This window comes from Acinonyx jubatus, chromosome C1 (genome assembly GCF_027475565.1).
Source record: "Acinonyx jubatus isolate Ajub_Pintada_27869175 chromosome C1, VMU_Ajub_asm_v1.0, whole genome shotgun sequence".
Taxonomy (NCBI): Eukaryota; Metazoa; Chordata; class Mammalia; order Carnivora; family Felidae; genus Acinonyx; species Acinonyx jubatus.
Window position 1 is genome coordinate 146,497,728 of NC_069381.1, and position 21,095 is coordinate 146,518,822.

The 21,095-nt window shown below is 33.1% G+C and overlaps 1 protein-coding gene across 21 annotated transcripts in view; it reads right to left on the bottom strand.

Moving 5' to 3' along the window:
- Positions 1-21,095, bottom strand: part of BAZ2B (bromodomain adjacent to zinc finger domain 2B) — a 317,724-nt gene that overhangs the window by 82,763 nt on the left and 213,866 nt on the right. For 13 of the 21 annotated variants that reach the window (XM_027055668.2, XM_053215128.1, XM_053215127.1 and 10 more), the window contains 7 exons: positions 18,697-18,900; positions 17,762-18,160; positions 12,351-12,957; positions 10,462-10,755; positions 9,216-9,276; positions 8,321-8,429; positions 7,969-8,070 (listed from right to left, as the gene is read on the bottom strand). In XM_027055668.2, the coding sequence (XP_026911469.1) occupies positions 7,969-8,070; positions 8,321-8,429; positions 9,216-9,276; positions 10,462-10,755; positions 12,351-12,957; positions 17,762-18,160; positions 18,697-18,900 (1,776 nt within the window). The remainder of the gene's footprint in view (positions 1-7,968; positions 8,071-8,320; positions 8,430-9,215; positions 9,277-10,461; positions 10,756-12,350; positions 12,958-17,761; positions 18,161-18,696; positions 18,901-21,095) is intronic. The other 8 variants (XM_053215140.1, XM_053215139.1, XM_053215130.1 and 5 more) reach the window with 4 other exon arrangements.

Sequence of the window (21,095 nt, forward strand, 5' to 3'; positions counted from 1 at the left end):
TCCAAAATTTACCAAATATAGTGACATTTTTATTTACATTTTTGCCCTTGGCATTTATAAAATAAATACTTGTTAAGGGAACTGCATATATTGTGCTACATATACAGTCTTCTGACTCCTGGGTTTCAGAAAATGAGAAATAGACTGTAAGGAAAACCTGAAGCTTAAAATACATTCTTAATTCATGGAGTCGTCAAAATAAGTGAGAAGGAAAAAGAAAAAGTATTTTTCTCGATGAATGTTTCTTTAGAAAAAGGAAACAGAATTTTTATCACTTGATTCATATGCTATAAGCTTTTTTGTCAATAAAAAATTATGCATCAAGAGAGTTAGCATATTATTTTTTCTTAATTTCTAAGACTAACATAGTAAATGGCTCCTGAAAATAATCTTTCTTAAGACATGGATACAAAGAAAATGGGTACAAAGAAAACAGATGATCAACATGATGGGGATGGTGACAGATTGCCTATTTTACCATTATTATTCTGCTTTCAAGAGTTACTAATTTCAAACTTTAGCAGCAACACCTTCATTTCTATAAATACTACAAAGAAGAAAAAAGATTTACGTTTTATTTCAGAAGACTAAACGAAATAATTAATAAGCATACTACACCATATTGTCTGCAATGCACTATGAAAGTAAAATATAAGACTGTAAGGTTTTGGGGTGCTTGGGTGGCTCAGTTGGTTAAGCATCTGACTTCGGTTCAGGTCATCATCTCACAGTTCGTGGTCGGGCTCTGTGCTGACAGCTCGGAGCCTGAAGCCTGCTTCTGATTCTGTGTCTCCCTGTCTCTCTGGCCCTCCCCTGCTCATGCTCTGTCTCACTCTTCCTCTCAAAAATAAATGAACATTAAAAAAAATTTTTAAAAAGACTGTAAGGTTTTATAAACTTGTGTTGAGGCACCTATTTTGTACAAGACATAACAGTCTCTAAAGGTAAATGAGAATCTTCTAATATACCGTGCTGAGTTGTAATAAATTTGAAAAAGGGTGTAGAGGTTGGGACAAGAAGTTGTCGGAATTGTCCACTTAAAAAAAATAATGATGGTCTGAATTAGGGCTTGAGAATTAGAGTTGGAAAGAAAGGTGATTACATTGGTCTTTCAGGAGGGAGGACTACCTGTATATGAAAGAGAAAAGTCTGAATGGAGACCAGAGAGGTGATTAAAGTTGGGAGGGGTCTCTAGGTAACATGGAAAAGGGAAATGATAGTGAGGTTTTCATCCTGAACTGAAGATACAGGACGAAAAAATACTTGAGAAAGCCTGCAAATAAAATCATTACTCTCAGGTATTTTACATCTTAAAAACTAAACAGAGCTTTAAAAAAACATTTATTTTAAATGAATAATTTAAAAATGTTTTCTATATTCAGAAATTCAAAAATTATATGAAATTGAATCTACATATGATTTTGTATTTCAACATTTCCATTATTCTTCACAAATGATACTCCAAAGTATTATTGAACATCTCATGAGCAATTTACTCATTTTTTCCTTTACACTGAATTGTGTAATTAACTAGGATCCTACATTTTACTGGCAGCTAATGTCAATTTGTGGTTTACCAGCAATATGTTCAAGTTTTAATGAAATGTATTCTCAAGTCTCATTCCTGCTTCAATTTTATATCAGAGTTTATCTTTATTTTTGTTTTGTTGCTCCCATTTTGTTTGATTTTACATACTTGTAGGCTGACTTATTTAGGGGATAAAGAGTATGTAAGTAAAAGAAGAAAACCAGTCCACCAAAAGTCAATTCACCGAGTAATCTATTTGCCAAGTCACTGATTTTTTTTTTGTTTTTGTTTTTTTAAGTTTTTATATCACCAAGACTTTGCTGCAGCAATTTCAGCATGGATTTGCAGTGCTGGGCCACTAAAAGTCTATTTCCCATGTTAATATTGGAGATGCCTAATACTTCTCCAATGATCAATGTTATCTAAGTGAATGGATAAATTTTACTCTTATTTTTCTGGATTGGGACCTATTTCTCTATTCCAGTCTTTGACTCTGGTAGTAAAACAGCTGAGGTGAAGATTTTAAAGCTGGAGTAAGATATTTGATCTGTCAATTTTAGGTTTGTTAGTCATTCAGTGAATTGATCATTTACCAAATTGATTTCAGGCTAGTTTTCAGTAAATTTAACCACAGTTCAAGTAAACAAAACTGATGTTTTCACTACTTTTTCTTTGTAAGTGTACTTTCAGAATACTTTACTTCCCAATAATTAGTTTATAGAAAAGCTTTTAGAATGTGATACCTAAAAGGGAATTGATCTTAAAGACCTATGGTATATATACTGCACATCACAGGTGAGGATACTAAGGCCTAGAAAAGTAGGTTTCAGTTTTTCAAAGCAACATAGGATGCTGAATTATCCTGACAGGAGTCTAAGAAAAAATTTTAAGAGCACAGGCAAAGTGAGGCATCAAATATTTTTGACAGGACTTCCTATTTTAAGAAAACACTAAAGCTAGTATCATGAGAAAAATCAAAGTTCTGTTGAATTTCCTTATGCTTATTTCATAATTTAGCATTATGTCTATATTTGGCTACTTTATGGTGCCAGAAGCAGGTAGTGAGAACTTTATGTACCATGAACTTTACATCATTAGGGATTCTTAATCCACTGTAATCATATAGTTTATTAATATCATATACTAAATAGCATTTCAAAGATGTGAAAGAGTAAGATTATCTCCTGGGAGATGGGTATCACCTATTAAAAACCAGTGAGAAAGATGTGGTTTGATACAATTGTTCCACAAGGCTGGCCCTGCTTTCCAGTTACTCACAGTAGGTTACCCTCTAAGAGTCACGACCTTCAAATACTTCCTTAACTCCACACTTGGATTCATACAGTTGGCCTCCTAGTATAGGCCCTTGCCTAGCCATCAGAAATCCTACCTGGTAGATTAGTGACATAAATTTTCAGTATTTTAGATTTCTGGTACTGATCTTTCATGTTCTCAGTGTCCATATAGCCCCACAGCTATGTTGCATTAGGTGTGACAGTTAACAGCAGAGTTGAATTAGAACCCTGGTTGCTGACTCCCAATCTTTTGTTCTTTACTTATATGAAATAATTACCAGCATTATAATCTTTGTGAGAGACTGTATGTTGTCTGCTTTATTGTGAAGTGTCCCTAAATTCCTTACTAATAAAACCCTGATTTTAACTTGATAGCATTGTACTTAGTGTTTTACCTCTTTAAGCCAGTAATCATAACTTTTATTTCTTTTGTACTTTTTAGTTTCTCTACAAACACTTGCTTTGTTTTGTTTTTTCAAAGCCAGGCCTTCAAGTTCACTTCTGTAGTGAAATGTGTTCACCGTTTTCTTTATGGTAAATGCCTTTAAGGAAAATTTACCTTGGGGAAAAATTCCTGGCACGTTAAATATTTGCCACAAATATTTATTGATTAAATGACTAAGAAAAATGGTTCTTTTCAGTAAGAACAATAAATATCTTTCTTTTCTCATGGTCTTATGCCATTAAAAAAATATATATATATCTTTTAAAAATATATACATCTCAAATAGAAAAAGCAATATTTTCTAAGTCACTTTTAATTTGTTCCTTCTGTGCATCGTTCTTTTTCTTTTCTTTTTTTTTTTTTACAGCCTGAATACAGTAAACATTCATTAGTCTATGCCTGTGAACATACTGGTTGAAAAATAAATTTTATAATTATATTTATGCTTAAATGTTTTCTTCTCTGCAGTTCACAATACTTTTCAAAGTAGATTATCATATATTTCAAATAATCTATGTCATTAATAAATTATTGTGAAGCCTTCATATATTCCTAATAAAATATGAATACTCTTTTACCTAAATATAATATTTAGGTAAATAAAAATAATCTTATTTTATATTTACCAACGTATACCTAGCTCATCCTTACTTTTTATTATCCTGACACCCAAAACCAAAATAAAATGAAAACAATGACAAATGTTAGGTTCAATAAGTTCTTTATAATGTGATGAAGCAGAAATCTATAAAAAATTTATTTACCTTATACTCTTTTCAAAAGGGTTTCACTGACTAACATAGAAGGTAGCCAGCTAGTAAACCATGGCCTTATAATATTGTTCATTTTGTTCCATGAAGCCTATTATCCCTAAAATCACAGTTTTTATAGAAGCCTGTAGGAAGTGTTTGACATGTAAGTATCAATAGATACTGACAAGTAGCTGATTCTATAAATATTTACCACATTTATAGACTGAAATAAATAACACTGATAATGAATAGAGTCTTTTCTCACCATCTCTTGTGTCAACTCTGAATTAAAGGCTTGTCTTTCTTACTTTAAAAAAATATTTTTTTAACATTTATTTATTTTTAAGAGAGAGAGACAGAGTGCAAGTGGGGGAGGAGCAGAGAGAGAAAGGGAGACACAGAATCCGAAGGAGGCTCCAAGCTCTGAGATGTCAGCATAGAGCCCAACATGGGGCTCAAACTCACAAACAGTGAGATCATGACCTGAGCTGAAGTCGGACGCTTAACTGACTGAGCCACCCAGGCACCCTGCTTTCTTATTTTTGAAAGTAATCATTAGATTGTCCTTTAATGATGAATTTACTTAAATTTCAATAAATGTAAGTTCTCATACCTCTCATCCCACTGTATTATATCCAAAGTTAGTCAATATTTTCAGATGCTTGCTGTTAATAAATATATGCATACTCTCTCTTAAGTTCAGAAATAATCTTGAGTTGAAAAATAACTGCTACAAAAAAACCATGGTTCTCTACTGCAGACTCGAATTACCTTCTAGTAGAAACTCCATTAATTTCATTTGTAAAAAAAATATAGAGCTTTGCATTACTGTTGAAATTTTTGAAATGCCTTGAGCAAAATAACAACTTACAGAACTAATATTGGATACTTTTGATAAGTTTAAGAGGAAAAGGAAAAATATGATGGAGAAAGTTTATTTTTCCAATGCAAATGTTTAGGAAAGGGACTAAGAATAGCAATGAATCTGCAAATATTAAACACCCAAAATAGATAAATGGGGCTTGGAAAACTGTACCAGTAATATCTGAAATTATGTACAACTTCCATGCCTTTGGAAAACTGAATGCTTAGCTTTATTAGAAGGGATTGAAGGATTTATTATTTTTTTTACGTTTATTTATTTATTTTGAGAGAGAGAGAGAGCATGAGCATGGGAAGAGCAGAGAAAGAAAAAGGAAAGAGAAAGAAAAAGAGAGAGAAAGAGAGAGAGAGAGAGAGAGAGAGAGAGAGAGAGAGAGAGAGAGAGAGAATCCCAAACAGGGTCCACACTAACAGCACAGAGCCTGACGTGGGGTTCGAACTCACAAACCACGGGATCATGACTTGAGCCAAAACCAAAAGTCGGACACTTAACTGACTGAGTCACCCAGGCGCACCATATGTATTTATTTAATAGAAAGTTGCTTTTCACGTTGTATGTAATACAAGCAAATTTAGAAAATGTGAAACTTGTAAGAAGTAAAAAGAAAAAAAATGATCCATTGTATCACCAATCATTACATCTATCATTAAAATTTTGACACATTTCTTCTCAGTCCTTCCAATATGCAGTTTTGTTTTTCAGTATATACACAGTCATCATTCCCTTTCTACAATTTGTATAAAGGCAGACATATTGTAAACACATACAGATCATCTCTGCATAGCAACAGTGGCTTGGACAAACTATATTTTACATCTACAAAGTTTAGGCATATCAAATTATTACAGATCATAGTTTCTCTAACAAAAATATATAATCTTTATTCATTTTCATAGAAAATTTTACATAATTATATACATTTCTAATTACCTATATCTTATACATTTTGATCACATATGGAAATGTATACGGTTCTACAACTGTATGTACTATATGTATCTCTAATTAATTAACTAAACTTTTTTGGGTTACTTACCTTTAATTTTTGTTCTCTGAAAGTATCTTAAAACGAATCCAACTTACTAATTTTTTTAAACTGACAGAAGTGCTCTCAAAATTGCTAATATTTTCCGTGAGCAATCTACTGAAATGTTGGCAGCTTAACATATTCTAGATTTAGTAATTCATCATATTTCCTTCATGAATTGATCTCTCAACAAAGCAATATGCATTTGGAAAACACTGATTATGCTTAATAAAAAGTGAATGGATGTCAAAGAACATTTTACTCTGCTTAATGAGGCTTTATAGATTAAGTCTAATTATCACTGATACAAAACTAAAAATCCTTTATGCATTGAACAGTAATTAGCTTTTCTCTCAGAACAAAAACCTATTTAACTTAAAAACATAAGGATATCTTTGGCAGAAATAAGACAAGTAAAGATTTGATAACATGAGCCAAAAGATTAAAGAATGATTCGAATTTTTAAATAAATTATTGTCTTCTAACATTTTTGTGACAAGAAACTGATCCAGCATATATGGAAGTGGGTAAAATAACTCCAAAATTCTGAAAATCTGTTTGGTGACAGATTTAGTTTAAGTTAAACATTTTTTTAAGTTTAAAAAATAAAAAGAGAAAAATTCTAGAATATATTTCAGTAAAGAAACTAAACCTCAAATAAATCTATTTTGGCATTTTAGAACTACCAGGAAAGAAACAAGTGGACTTGGACATAACTTGTCCCTTAAAAAGTCATGGACAATAATAAAAAATAGGTAATAGGTTGAATGCAAAAGAACACTGAATTCTCAGGTTAGAAACCCTGAGTTCTAGTTATGTCTCTGCCTGGTTGAGACTGTATGATCCTGGAAAATTCCCTTAATCTTTGAGCTCTCAAAATAAATCTCCTGCAGAATTAGGAAGGCCTTTCTTATTTCTCTAACTATAAAATTAGAGGGTAAGATATGATGGAAAAACTGCCCACTCACACTAGAAAATATTTATTGCCAGAAAAAATTTCTTTCTGTGCATTATAATGGGCCAAAAGGGAGAAAGATTCAATCAAGAAAGAAAATATCAACTGCAGTTGGCTGAGCAACTTAACCTTTTGAAACATTTTCATGCATATGATCTCATTTAACCTCACCATAATCCTAGGAGGCAGAAGTAAAATTATTATTGCCTTTATTTTGCGGACAAAGAAATTGAGGAAAAGGGGGCATTATTCTGATGTTGTTTGAAATCACAGAACTATTTCATGGGTGAACAAGAATGGTCCCCTCACTCCTTAACTAGGACCTCTTTCAATGGAGCCGATAAAGTTAAAGCGAACAGTTAACCATATGCAGCTGAATCCAAGTAAGAAACAAAAGCAAAACAATAAAGGAAACATATAGGAAATGAAGTCTCTACAGTGCGTTCTTTGTGCTGATTGGTAAGGCTGTATACTTAACTCATAAGCAAAAAGGGAGTTATGGTGATATTTTCAGAAATGTATATAATTAACTAAAAAATTAAATTTCTGTAAAAAGCAGAAATTTTACATCCCTAATATTAAGGAACCTCCCTCCCTCCATCCGCCCCCCCCCCCCATGAAAATGGATCATGTAGCATGGCATAATCAGATGGACAAGATCTTTCAAAAAAACTAAGGCATATTTTTATTCCCTTCTGGACTGACTTCCAACAGCATGTTTTTCCTATTCAAATTAATTTACCTTTCAGTCAGTTTACCTTTCAGGGAACTAATGTTTTCCTATATTTCATGTGAACACGCAGATACTTTTATACCTGTATAAATTATAAAACTTTTGACAAAATTAATAAACAGGAAAAAGTTTACTTAAAAAATTTGAAAAAGAAATCTGTTATGTCAAAGCTCCTTGTTACTGGAATATAGTGGATTGAAGCCTTGGTGTGTGTTAACCACAAAGTTATATGTATAGCTGTATGAATTAACTAACAAAAGTCAATGCTCCAGAGTGTAGTGAAATTTACTTCATTTAGGTTATGGTACTACGTTTTGTTTTAAAGACTGTACTTTTTAAAAAGTGGATACCTGCGGTCCATCTCTGGCTTCATAGAAGTCACCCACTCTTATTTTTGCACTGAAGCTGAAATTGTCCCTTGAGATATCCATTATTCCATTTCTGCTGAGATACTGAAAAAATCACATATTTTTCCACTTCAGGTTTTAATAATTACAACCCAGCTTTGATGTATAGCTTTCTTCAGGACACTAATGTTTTGCATATTCTAGCAAGGGGCTATGGGTTTAGAGAAGATCACTTTAGGTTAAGTACATTAGTCTCATACAAGAGAATATTTTCTGAGAAAGGAGAGCACTTTTTCTTTCCCATAAAGATGCGTAATAGGCACCAAATGTATGTTATTTGGTGAAAAGTATGTACCTTTATTACTTCAGGGTATTGCCTAAGTTTCTTTCCACATGGAGCATAATACGCTACTTCTCCTTGAAGGCGCCCTCCAAAGTTTCTTATTCTTGTCTCTCTTTGCCAGCTACACATAACAGAAATGAGGGTTATAACATATTTAATTTTAAGAAAGCTTTTTTTAAAAAAAATTAAGAACACATGCTTTTTAGACAGCAGGAAAAATACAAATAAAACAAATATAAGTCCCTAATCATACGACTCAGATACATTTACCATTATTTTGATTAACTAAGTAATTCAATGAAAAATTAATCAGACCCAATTTACAAATATTAAACTCCATTAAATTTCTTAGAAATCGTTAACTGGTATTACTTTGGGTTTTCGGACCAATTCAGTAATGTGTCAATGTGTACTGATGTTTTACACCTGAAAAGCTTTAAGTGGAAAGAGTAAAGTGAACTTGGCTCTCTGCTCCTCGGGGATCATGTACTTCTAACGTAAACAGTCTCAGTTCCACCTAAACCATTTTAGCCAAACTCTGGGCAAGTCCCCCCAGTTTTGCCATAGTGGCTTTTACTGTCCTTTAACCCCCATCTTCACAAAAACCTCTCATACTCTTAACTGTGTCCCAGCCCTTTGCCAATGACTCTCTCTTGCTTGCTTCTTTTTCAGTCCTACTCCCACCTGACTGTGTGATTCCATTCCAGATGCGCCATACCTAAACACTGCAGTTCAGATGAATTTCAGTTTTCTAATATATTAACTTCTTTGCCCTTTGCTCTGGCTCTTCTGCTCTAATGAATACCATGCAGTCTATTCAGTTCTTTTACTAACAGCAGAGAGTGAGAAATCAAACATGCACACATATGTGGAGGAAAGGCAACGAGAGAAATCCTACTTTGCATACCCATATTCCAAAGGAATACGCAGCTCGCGCTCATCTGTTACTCTTCGCCTTTTGGAAGTGCCTTCAAGAAAATTCAGCCAGTTAACATAACAGATTAGCTTGTACAGATGATAATTTTTTGATAGTTTTGAAAATTTTCTTTAAATAATATATCTTAATGACTTGAATCATTTAATGTCTTTCTGCAACTTGTAGGTTATTTTTAGATGATTTTCAATAAAACACTGTATCAAGTAGAGGCCTTTTTTCCTTCTTTGGTCTGCCTGACAGAATAACTGGTCTTTCTAAAGAAAATACAATGGAAGACAAAAATACGTAGCTTTCCTCTCATTTTGTATTTAAAGAAATAGCTAAAGAAGGAGGAGGAAAATAGAAGACAGAGGTTTCAGAAAACTAGATACAGTTTTCTTTGAGAATATGACTTTTTAAGATGCTGAAAAATTTCAACAGCTGGCTCATACACTTAAAAATACTATACATCTATGTTCGTATAAATCCATAGTCAAAACTACTACCAGGTCTTTAAACCTAAGAGACAAATAGGATTATGATTACATGTAAAATTCTTTATAGACAATGACTAAGTTTCACAAATGCAAATACGTGCCTCTTAAATTAGCAGACTATCATACTGGACTGTGGCAAATGAAAGCAAAACCAGACATTTGTAAGAAAAGAGTGAAATAAATAAAACAACATGATATTTTACTATATATCTCTATATTTCCTTAGCTACCAAAATAGAAATAAAAAGTCCTTTTGGAATTCATGTAAAAACTTTTAATGAAGACCTCTGGAAGTTTATAAAAGGTCAAATAGAAAAAAAAAAGATGTGGCATGTTAATGAAATAATAATGCTACTCACTAATACAAATGATATTTGGCTATATGTTGGACAGATATGCAATTGTATCTTAAGTAACCAAATGAGCTCATTTTTATAAAGTACAAAAAAAGTCCAACTATCCATCAAATTCTAAATTCTAGAAGCATAAACTGAATACCAAAGCAGGAAAGTATTCAAAATCAAGAACTGTCATCAATCGTGTTCTTAAATTGGAAACACAGAAAAAAAAATGGTAATGGGTCATATCCTTTGAAAATACACATGGACCTTTCTTAGCCAACCTCAAATCTAGCTGTCATGCTTGATTCCAATGAGATCATCCCCAGAAAACTGTATAAATAAGAGTTCTTGCTATGGTTTGACTTCTACTTTATAATAATAAAAATAAAGTATAGGTACCAGAGTGTGGACTTGAAGTAAGTGTGGAAGAAGGTGTGCCAAGAAAAGCAGGTGACTGTGATTCAGAACATAAGGCAGCAGGAGCAGAGCCTGGGGCTTTTGCTATGTGGAGGTTACGAGGTGTTGGGTGAGCAGTGAGACTGATGGAAGGGCTTTTGACAGAGGAAGTTGTTTTATTCAGTTTCATTGACGTTTTCTCTCCTTCAGTATCACTATCTGATTCATCTTGGTCTTTATCATCATCATCATCTTCTTCTGATCCTTCTGTATCTGATTCTGAATTACTATCTGATTCTGGGAAGTAAAAGAAGCATTTGTATATTATAACTAGATAATCACCAACATTTGCAGTTTGTATCTAAATGGGATAGTTCAGGAATCAGAATCTGTGATTGAAGTCAACTGAGCAACTTTCCTAAAGACTTAATGTAAAAATTACTATCTAACAATCTATTTGAGTACAATGTATGCAGACTACAAATCCTCAAAATTCATTAAAAGTATCAGCTTTACTCAACTCTTTTATCATAAAACAGTTCTTCTCACATGGCACCTTCACATGATGAGTTCTGCTTAGTGGCTTCAAAATCACTTTTAATTTAATATAGAAACTAAGGTATAGAGGGAATAGAATTGATTACTTAAATTAATAGATTCCAATAGCTTTAGAAGTATACTAGGTTCAGTATGAGGAAGAGAAGTCTGGAACTACCATCATTCTTTCATCTGGACTTTGAGGTAAAAGAAAACCATTTTCTGAGAGATTCTTGACTTTTCAGGCTGCAGTTATTCTATTTAGGTGCACAATTTCATCAGGCTTCACCAAAGACCAGGTTACAGATATAATTATGTGTGATCACTTAATGGTTTAATAATTTAAGTTTGTTCTAGCAATGTAGTTCTATAAAAGTATCTCTTCCTATAGATATGTATAATCTACTCCTGGATTAAACTTGATTAAACACAGGCCTGATGCTTGGAATGTATCTTAAAGGTTCCCAGAATAACAACTTTTGTGGAATCTGCCTATGTTGAAATTTGTTATAAAAACTGTCTTCAAAAGTTATTAATAATGGTAGTCATATTCTATCATGTAAAGTTGTGTTTATGGGAATCCCAGGAAAAAATATTGTCAGGAAAAGTTGTTCTTACACTGAGCAACTTTAGATACTTTAAGTTGTATAACTGACTATATTTTCCTATTTACATTGGTAGCTAGAAAATTTACCATTGGACTTGTGGAGGGTCAGTAATAAGTCCAAATATTTTCTATAATATGTATTTCATCTTTGTATTTAAGATTTAAACTATCTTATATTTTATGCTTCCAATCTTCTGTGGAACAAGGAGGAGAGTTAAGGGGAAGAAAAACAGAAAGAAGTTTTAAAAAATACTAGAAAGTGAATTAAAAAATAAAATCAAGGAGTACTCTACTTGTTATTATACAAATTCTGTGTTGCTAATGGACAATCATAGGGATTTAGGTTTTTAGCACTTTCTAAATGACTGTGACTACAATTGTACCTCAGTGAAAATACCTGCTGAAACACTTAAACAGGTAGCAGAAGAGATGAAAAAGAAAAGACAAATGAGTGGTCATGAATTAAATGAAAATTAAGCCAAGTTTGTGATTTCTTAATTCCTGCATCATTTATATTCATTTAAAGTTATTTGTTTAATGTTAAATGAATAACAAAGCTGAGAATTTAACTAGGATTTCCAATTTCAGTTCCTCCTATATTTTACCAGCTCATTACAGAAAGGCACATAGCTGTGGGAAACACAGTGAATGACAATGATTATAAGTCTGTGAACTAAAATCCTCCTTAAAATGTTTTGGTTCAGATAGCATTTACAGAAATACTTCAAATTTAAAAATAAAAAATAACCTGATTGGCTGTCATCAGATTCATCATCTTCATCATCTTCCTCATCTTCTTCCTCATCATCTTCTTCTTCATCCTCATTTGAATCTTCAGAATCTTTACTACTGGGAATGTCTGAATCTGTTCCCCTGAACTGTTCCACTAAAGATTTTGCAGGGTGGGGGTGATGCTGTGTTTTCACTGGGTTTACATTATTGCTAACTGCTCTTTCCTTCCCTTGACTATGCAGTATGGGAGAGGCGGAGGGGGTTACAGTTGTCTGACTGCCAGGGGTTCTTCTCCCACCTGTACTCAAATTTACAGGTGAGGAAAAAGGGGTGCTGCTTGGAGTAGCGATGTTCTCATTAATCTTACTCTGCATTTTAGTTTTGGTAGTAAGTGCTAGAGGAGCTTCTTGAATGACACTTTGAATAACTCCATTTGGTTGGTGATTACCTAAAAGTGCATTTGTCAAGAATGGATTAGGGTGGTTGTTTTCTGACGTCTGTTTTGGATGTGCTGGTGAACTAGAGGTTGCTTTCGGATTTGACAAAGCTGCAATAACCTTCTTCAAGCTCTTGGATGACTCTTGTTTCTTTAACTGTGCTGGGAATGTCTGTTTATATTGTTCCTGTGAAAACAAAAGTTAAAAAACAAAACAATAATGTACCATAAAAACAAAGATTACTTGTATTTGCCTTCCATATCTGACAACGGCTACTCATATACAAATTTAAATCATGATATACAAGTGCTTAAAATTAGTGGCAGTGATGACTAGTTGGTTGCTGAAACTTGGCTAGACATAATATATATTTAAAATTCAGTTAGTCTTTGTCCCTTCAAAATATAGGTTTCCCCTCTCTCATTACTATGGTCCCCTGTGTCTCAATAATCTAAATTTGAAATGCTGAAGACATCTTTTACTTTTCTTTCTTCCAAGTCAGCCATATTCCTATGTCTTTTGGACTCTTTCATCAGAATATTGCTCATACATAGGCCATACCATCATTTCTTCCCACACAATTCCCAACATATATATCCTCATGCCATTTTTATCTTCATTTAAACTATTTTAGCGCCTTGGTCAAAAGCTTTAGTGTCTCCTCTGTCACTGACAACTTTATAAGGCCTAAATACTTAATTTTGAGCCTCAAGTTACTTTTCAAATTATAACTTTCTAGTCAAACTGTACTATTTGCCATGCCCTGTTCATGTCATACTTCCACCACCTCCGCATTTTGCTATAATCCTTTTCTCTGTGTGAAACGTCCTCCTCTTCTAAATAGCAAGCTGACAAAATCTTGCTCATCCTTCAAAATCCAGCCCAAAAAGCTTTCCATGTTTGTTCCAGCCAGAAGCACTCATGACTTCTATCCTTTGAACCCCATTACCTCTTATTTGTTACCGGATACTACCTGCAGTATGCATGATATGAAGCTGCTGGGATTGCTGGCTCAACATTGTGTGGAGTCTACCTTGGAGTCCCTTTAGCACATTAGCATTAGAAAGAGTATAATAAAACAGTTTAGAAAAAGTACACTTTACTTGGAAAAAAACGATTTGTAAACCATTAAGCTATAAAATTTAAATCTGTAAATAAGAAATAAAAACTTATTTGGCTCTCAGAATCTTGATAAGAATAAAACCACATGAACTTTATTAAATTTGTATAATTAAAATAGTACTTAAGTAGAGGGGCACCTGGGTGGCTCAGTCGGTTAAACGTCCGACTTCGGCTCAGGTCATGATCTCACGGTTCGTGGGTTCGAGCCCTGTGTCAGGCTCTGTGCTGACATCTCAGAGCCTGGAGCCTGCCTCAGATTCTGTGTCTCCCTCTCTCTCTGCTCCTCCCCCACTCATGATCTGTCTCTCTCTCAAAAATTAAATAAACATTTAAAAAAATTAAAAACTTAAGTAGAATGATTAAAGTACTTTAAGTAGTGTTGAATTTCAGAAGGTCAAAGTCTGTAACGAAAATGGTTGCCTTAGAATTAAAATCGGTAGCACTGTCAGCATTGAACCTGGGCTCTGAACATTCTAGCCAGCAAAAATTTGTGGTGGGCATTTCAGAGTATAAATGCAGATGGAATGCAATATAGAATAATGTATTAAATCTTTTACAGCAGCAGTGCTAGTAAGCAGTATGCAATTCCTACATAAACTTCTTTATCTTATTTAATATCCTCACTGTATTAGTTTAGAAAATTAAGTTAATTCTTTCTAAACAAAGACTGTCACATAATATTCATACCTAAGGCAATGCTTCACAAAAAGAACGTGCTTAATTAGCATTTATTCAGTGATTAAATATGGGAAGTTATACTAAATAATTGCATTTACCTTTTAAAAATAACTTCATGGCAAGATTCTTACATAAAATAATAAAATACATTATGTAAAAATGCATTAATATACTTAATTTTACTTAAGAGTTTCAATATAAAAATATTGTATATTATATGTACTGAGATTTCAGCAGAAAAATTTAGTATGTTTTCATTTCTTAGAACAAAATTATGTCACATAATCATTTTGTACTCTTTTTTATAGGTAGTAAATTTTCCTTCTGAATACATAGGATCAAAACAGTCATGAAAACAACACCTTGTCCTTTAGTTTTATATTTTAATTTTCTGAAATTCATTTTGACTTAATTCTAAAGAATCACTTTCCATATATTGACACCTGAAGGTTTTCAAAAAAACCCCCAAAGATCACTGTATTTCACCCTAAGACTAGTATCAGTTACTCTTTTAAAGCAAACATGTTGTCCTTTTTGATACTAGAGGTGGTACATAAAAAGGGAGGCGGGGGGGGGAAATTGAGAACTGCACAACAGCAAATGTCTTGCTGCTTTAAGACAGCCACTTAGATGACGAGAGTATGGGAAGACAGGTTTGAAGCTCTGTGCTTCCTCCAAGTTTTTGCTCCCCCAGCCCTTACCTGAGTCTGCAGTCCACAAAAAAAAAAAAAAAAAAAAAAAAAAAAAATCTAAGCAAAACTTGATAAAGAATATTCACTACTGGTATCTATATCCAATTAATGTATATTGATTTGAATTAAATGTCTATATTATAAGGGTATAGAAAGAGCCAATGATTAAATAATACTAAAAAAAATCATAGACTAGTAGGGGAGGCAGATACATGGCAGGTAACATGAAATAATTGAGACTATCATAGGAATAAACCAAAATTCTGTATGTTAGACTGTCATATAAAGAAAGAGAGCTGATGTAAGAAAAATATTTATAAAATACCCTTTAACTCAATGCTAGGTACCAAGAAAAAGTACACAAAGTCATTTAGAGTTGAGTCTAATGTGAATGTCCATTCACATAAAATATTTCCCATGAACTACAATTATCAGTTCAGAAACACCACATTGTTTCATCTTAATCATGGGCTTGGTTTAAGAATGACCTTGGTTTAAAATCCTTCTGTTCTTTAATTGTTATGTAATGTTAGCAAGGGATTTAATCTCTTCTAAGCTTTAGTTTCTTTACCTCACACAATTTTGTAAGCATCACATAAGATCATACGTATAGGAAGTCTGGCTTGGCCACATTTATTAAGCAAATGTTTAATAAGTGACTTTCTAACAGGCAGTCATATAAAATTCTTTAAATAAGAAACATTTAAGAAACTCTTTGAAAATTAAGAAACCTTTCAAAATACAAATAACTCCTAATATGCTCTATAATTTATCTTAAAGTAGGATACACATTAATTAAAAATTAAAATAACCCAAACAGTGTAAATTTTAGTTTGCTTAATTTACTCATAGGCAATAATGTGATGCCAGAAATAATACCTCCTTCTGATTGAGCATCACAAATTATCATATGCATGATATTATACCATTGGTCATTCTGTTTAGATCAGCGGTTTTCAAATCTGGCTATACATTTGAAAGCTTTTGATATGTGCAATACCTTGGTCTCAACAGACTAAGAGATTCTGATTTAATTGTTCTAAGGTATTATTCCTTTTTTTAAAGTTTTCCAAGTAATTCTAATGTATCCTTAGGCTTGAGAACTATGCATTTAGATTCTCATCAAAGCCTGATTTGTTCACGTAATTTTACTTTGACCCTGTTCTTAAATTCTTCTCAGTGCAGTAAGAGTTAATGGACAAGGACATTGTAACTTTTTTGAGAAAGGCAGCTATCACAGAGGTTAAGAACAAGGATTCTAGTACTACTGCTTAGATTTGAATTTTAACTCTGTCACTAACTAGCAGTGTGATCTTGGGAGAGCTATTTTTTATGAATCTCAATTTGATTATCTGTAAATGGGCATTATAATATTAGTAGCATTTACAGATGTTAGTGTCCAATGAGTAAATGCATATTCAGCACATAAAACAACAGCTGGCAAACAGCAAGAGCTTTACAAGTTATCTAATGGGATTAAGAGGTCTAATGATAATTTTTGTAATCAAAAGACAGGATACTTTGTTCAAACATAATATTTTTTCTCTACTCTGGATTGGTTCTAGAATAAAAGGCACTGGTCATTTAATTACTAGAATTCTACTAGACATATGAATGTAGACTATGTAGAAAATATAAAATCAATAGCAAGAAAATAAAGATGAAAAAATTCTCCGATTATTGGTTCTGGTATTTGTATAAATAAAAATTACTCAAAATATTTTATATTTCATATAGTTGAGTCTAATGTGAATGTCCATTCACATGAAATATTTCCCATGAACTACCATTATCATTTCAGAAACACCAAATTATTTCATCTTAATAATGGGATTTGATACAAGAATGATCTTGGTTTAAAATCCTTCTGTTCTTTACTTGTTATTTAGAACAAGTAAAGACTCAGTCAGGTGAGTGTCCGACTTTGGCTCAGGTCATGATCTCACAGTTCCTGAGTTTGAGCCCTGCATCATGCTCTCTGCAGTCAGTGCAGAGCCTGCTTGAGATCTTCTGTCCTCCTCTCTCTTTGCCCCTCCCCACTTGGGCATTCAACCGTTCTCTCTCTCTCAAAAATAAATAAACATTAAAATAAATGATTCTTCATAAAGGATTTTTATGCTTGTGGTTGATAAAGTATAAGGCTACAGAGGTAAATGACTCAAGTTCATTTCTTTAAAGAAGAATATATTGATATTAGAAAAAAAGGACATTGATCTTAAAGAAAAGTAATTTGGAGTATATCTTATTCAAATGTATTTCTCCCCTTTCTGCTAATCATTAAACCTCAGGAAAAATGACACGATTGTGTGCCAAAAATACATTAAGCAGATGTATATGTAAATATAAAATCAGAGAAATCTGATGTGCATATGCTATTCCTGGTAACTAATAAAGTATGAAAATAAGAGTAGAATTTCATTTAAACTAGCATATTGTAAGACTATATAAAAGCTCTTTTTCTAATAATAAAATTATTTTATAAATAATTTTTAACTCACCCGTTTGGATCGCATTTCACTGGTCAAAGGACTAGATTCTTCAGAGGTATTTTTATTCCCTGCTTTAAGTACATCAGGAGAAGAAGGAACTATGAGTTTCATGTAAGTTTCCTTTTTGGCTTGATTTACCAAAGATAAAGGTTTCACATTGGACACCAATCCCGTAGACTGTATTACACTTGTGTGTTTGTTCACAGATTCCTCCTTTGCCTGAGAGCTTTGGAAAATATATGGAAGCTGCTGTGACAAAACCTGAGGCTGCTTCTGCTGGGATTGGAATGATGGGTGAGTCTGGGACTCAGACACAAGAGGTAATGGCTGCTGTATTCTTTTTTCCTGGGCTTTTTCAGTTGCTTTCTGTCCATCTGCTTTTGGGTCTGAAATACCATGTAATAGCACCTGTAAATAAAAATAAAAAAGCAACTTCTCAATATCTATTAAAACAAAGAACATCAAGCAGCTGGAGAAAAAGGGTACTTTAAAAAGTTTTTTGGGGCGCCTGGGTGGCTCAGTCGGTTGAGCGTCCAACTTCGACTCAGGTCATGATCTCTCGGCTTGTGAGTTCGGGCCCCGCCTCAGGCTCTGTGCTGACAGCTCAGAGCCTGGAGCCTCTTCAGATTCTGTGTCTTTCTCTCTCTGTCTCTGCCCCTCCCCCGCTCACACTCTGTCTCTCTCTGTCTCTCAAAAATAAATAAACATTAAAAAAAAATTAAAAAGTTTTTCTAGTGACTTTAGATAGATATATAAAGCTCACTAAAAAAATACACCAAATGTCCCTTTAAAAATGTTTCTCCATCTCCTATTCTTTCTTGTGCAAATATAAGAACTAACAGCAATGATTAACTTTAAACTTTAGGGACTCTGACAGTCAAGATAAAGCAGTTAATTCCTAAATATGCATAATGTGTGGATACTGCCAATGAAACTGTTTATACCTGGTTGTTACTTTTATGCTGTGCTTCGCTTTCTGAATCAGAATCATCATCTTCACTTTCTTCAATACTTTGATCTTCTTCTTCTTCATCTTCCTCTAGATCATCTGAATCACTACTACTAATGCCTTCACTTGAGGTGTCTGATGATGTACCCGAATCACTATCACTGTTGCTAGAACTCTCCATAGCTTTCTTCCTTGGTTTCTGGATAAAGACAATTTTTTAGCAAGACTTCATTTTTGGAAAAAATTCAAAGTTCACTAAGAGGTATGATTTTTAATTTTCAAGTGGTATTTCAATTTCAAAATATCACTTTAGAAAAAAGGAAAAAGTCACATGTTGCAAGGGCAATTATTCAATAAATGAATCCAATTAACTTATCTGATAGGAATTCTCCAATAAAAAATACAGGCTCTGCATGTACGGAATATTAGAAACATCTAGCATATATATATAGATCTATTCATATGACGGCCATGCTTCAAAATGTATGACAGATTAAAAAGAGAAATTTACAAAATAATAATTCCAATTATTGTAAGGGTTACAGACACTGAAGTTCTCTATTTAGCTTTAGTCTTCTTTTTTATGCAGATGGTGAGTCAGTAGCCAAATATTTACATATAACATGCCAAACATACCCTTCCAAGTGCTGGACAACAATGATGTTTAAGACAGAGCCTTTGCCTTCAAGAAACTTACATTCTAGTGCTGGCAGTGGTAGAATAAATAAATGGCTAATATAAAAGCAAAAAAATTCTATATAGTAGTAAGTACTGTAGAGAAAATAAAATAGGTAGCAAAAGACTTAGGGGGCTGCTCTAGCAAGGAATTTAATTTTTGTATTTCACTTCACAAAAGATAGAAAATATGATAAAGACATTAATTTCTGGAACCTTTAAGGCTCTACAGGAAGAAGAAAATCCAAAATTGATACAAAGTGACATTAGGTCACATTAAAAAAGTTTTGTGTTTAAAGGACAGACAATGGTAGTGCATAAAAAGGAGGGAAAATCATGACATGAATTATAACTAAACAACTATATAACAATGGAAAAGTTAAAAGTCTGCCAACAGGAAGACTGAAAAGAAGAAATATTAACAAGGTACAGGAATAGATTGAGTATAATTCAAAGTTACATAGGAACATTTCAGTAGGATTTGCTGATAGATAAAATAAAGAAAAAATATAGAAAAATCAGCAATAAATTACAAAAGTAATGAATTACAAAAGTTATGGTCTTAACGGAAATATACTCTGTCATGACTAATGAGTTTGGGGAATGAAAGACAATAATACACTTCCACAAAAAGAAGCCAGGTTGAAGTGATAGTTATAGACTGCAAATTAGGACTCTTTCCTTTTTGCTTTCTGAAATTTAAGTTAAATAAAATAAAATGCATATGAGTGAAGAGAGTCACTCCTGTTGAGATATTCTGCATGCAATGATACTCTGTATTAACTGCTCCAAATTAGCAACCATAATGCTTCCTCTGGAAATACAATGAGCCAAATACCGGTTACCATTATTCCTTGAACTATCTCTTTCCCTCAGAGTACAGCAAGAGTGATGAGAAATAATGTGGGTAACACGGAATGAAAAAGACCAAAGTAGAGATTAAAGGGAAACAATAGTAATATAGAAAAATTAAGTCTACCATTTATTTGGCAGAGAAACATCTTCTTCATTGTAACCAAAATCTATTAGGGGTTTCTAAGCATGTATAGCAAGATTATGAAAATCATGGAGTCTAAACAGAAGTTATCACTTTGGGTTTTACTAGAGGCTAAGAAAGGAAAGGAAAAAGTGAGATACAGTAATTTACCAGAGAAAAATTAACTCCTATTCCAATACCCAAGTAATCTGTATAGTTTTTAATTTAAAGGTGGCACGAGAAAGGGAGTCTACATGCCTCAAGAGTGGGTCTAGAGGTGTGGGTTCTAAAGTTTTAATGTGCAAAATATTTACTTGCTGAACTTGCAACAACCAGCAGATTCCGGAGTCCCAATTCCAAACAGGACACAGGGATCTACATTAACAAGCACTTTAATGTGATTCTGGTGCAGGTGGTCGTTGCAGACCATACACTGACAGTATACAAAGAGTCTGTGCCTCTATAATGTAACAAATTTAGTCCCCATATTAAAAACATATATAGAAGTTAATAGACAAGTCGAGGTATTAGAGGAAAAGAGAAAATAAGTTTCAGTACTATCAATTTCATCTCCTTAATCTCTATTACGTGTGTGTGTGTGTGTGTGTGTGTGTGTCTTTTGTAGTCACACACAATTAAGTACACAATTAAGTAGTAAGTCTCTTTCCTGTCACTTAACATTTTAAAAATGAATCTTCTTAGGTTATCAAAAAGTGATCAAAAAAGAGCTTATTAACCACCAT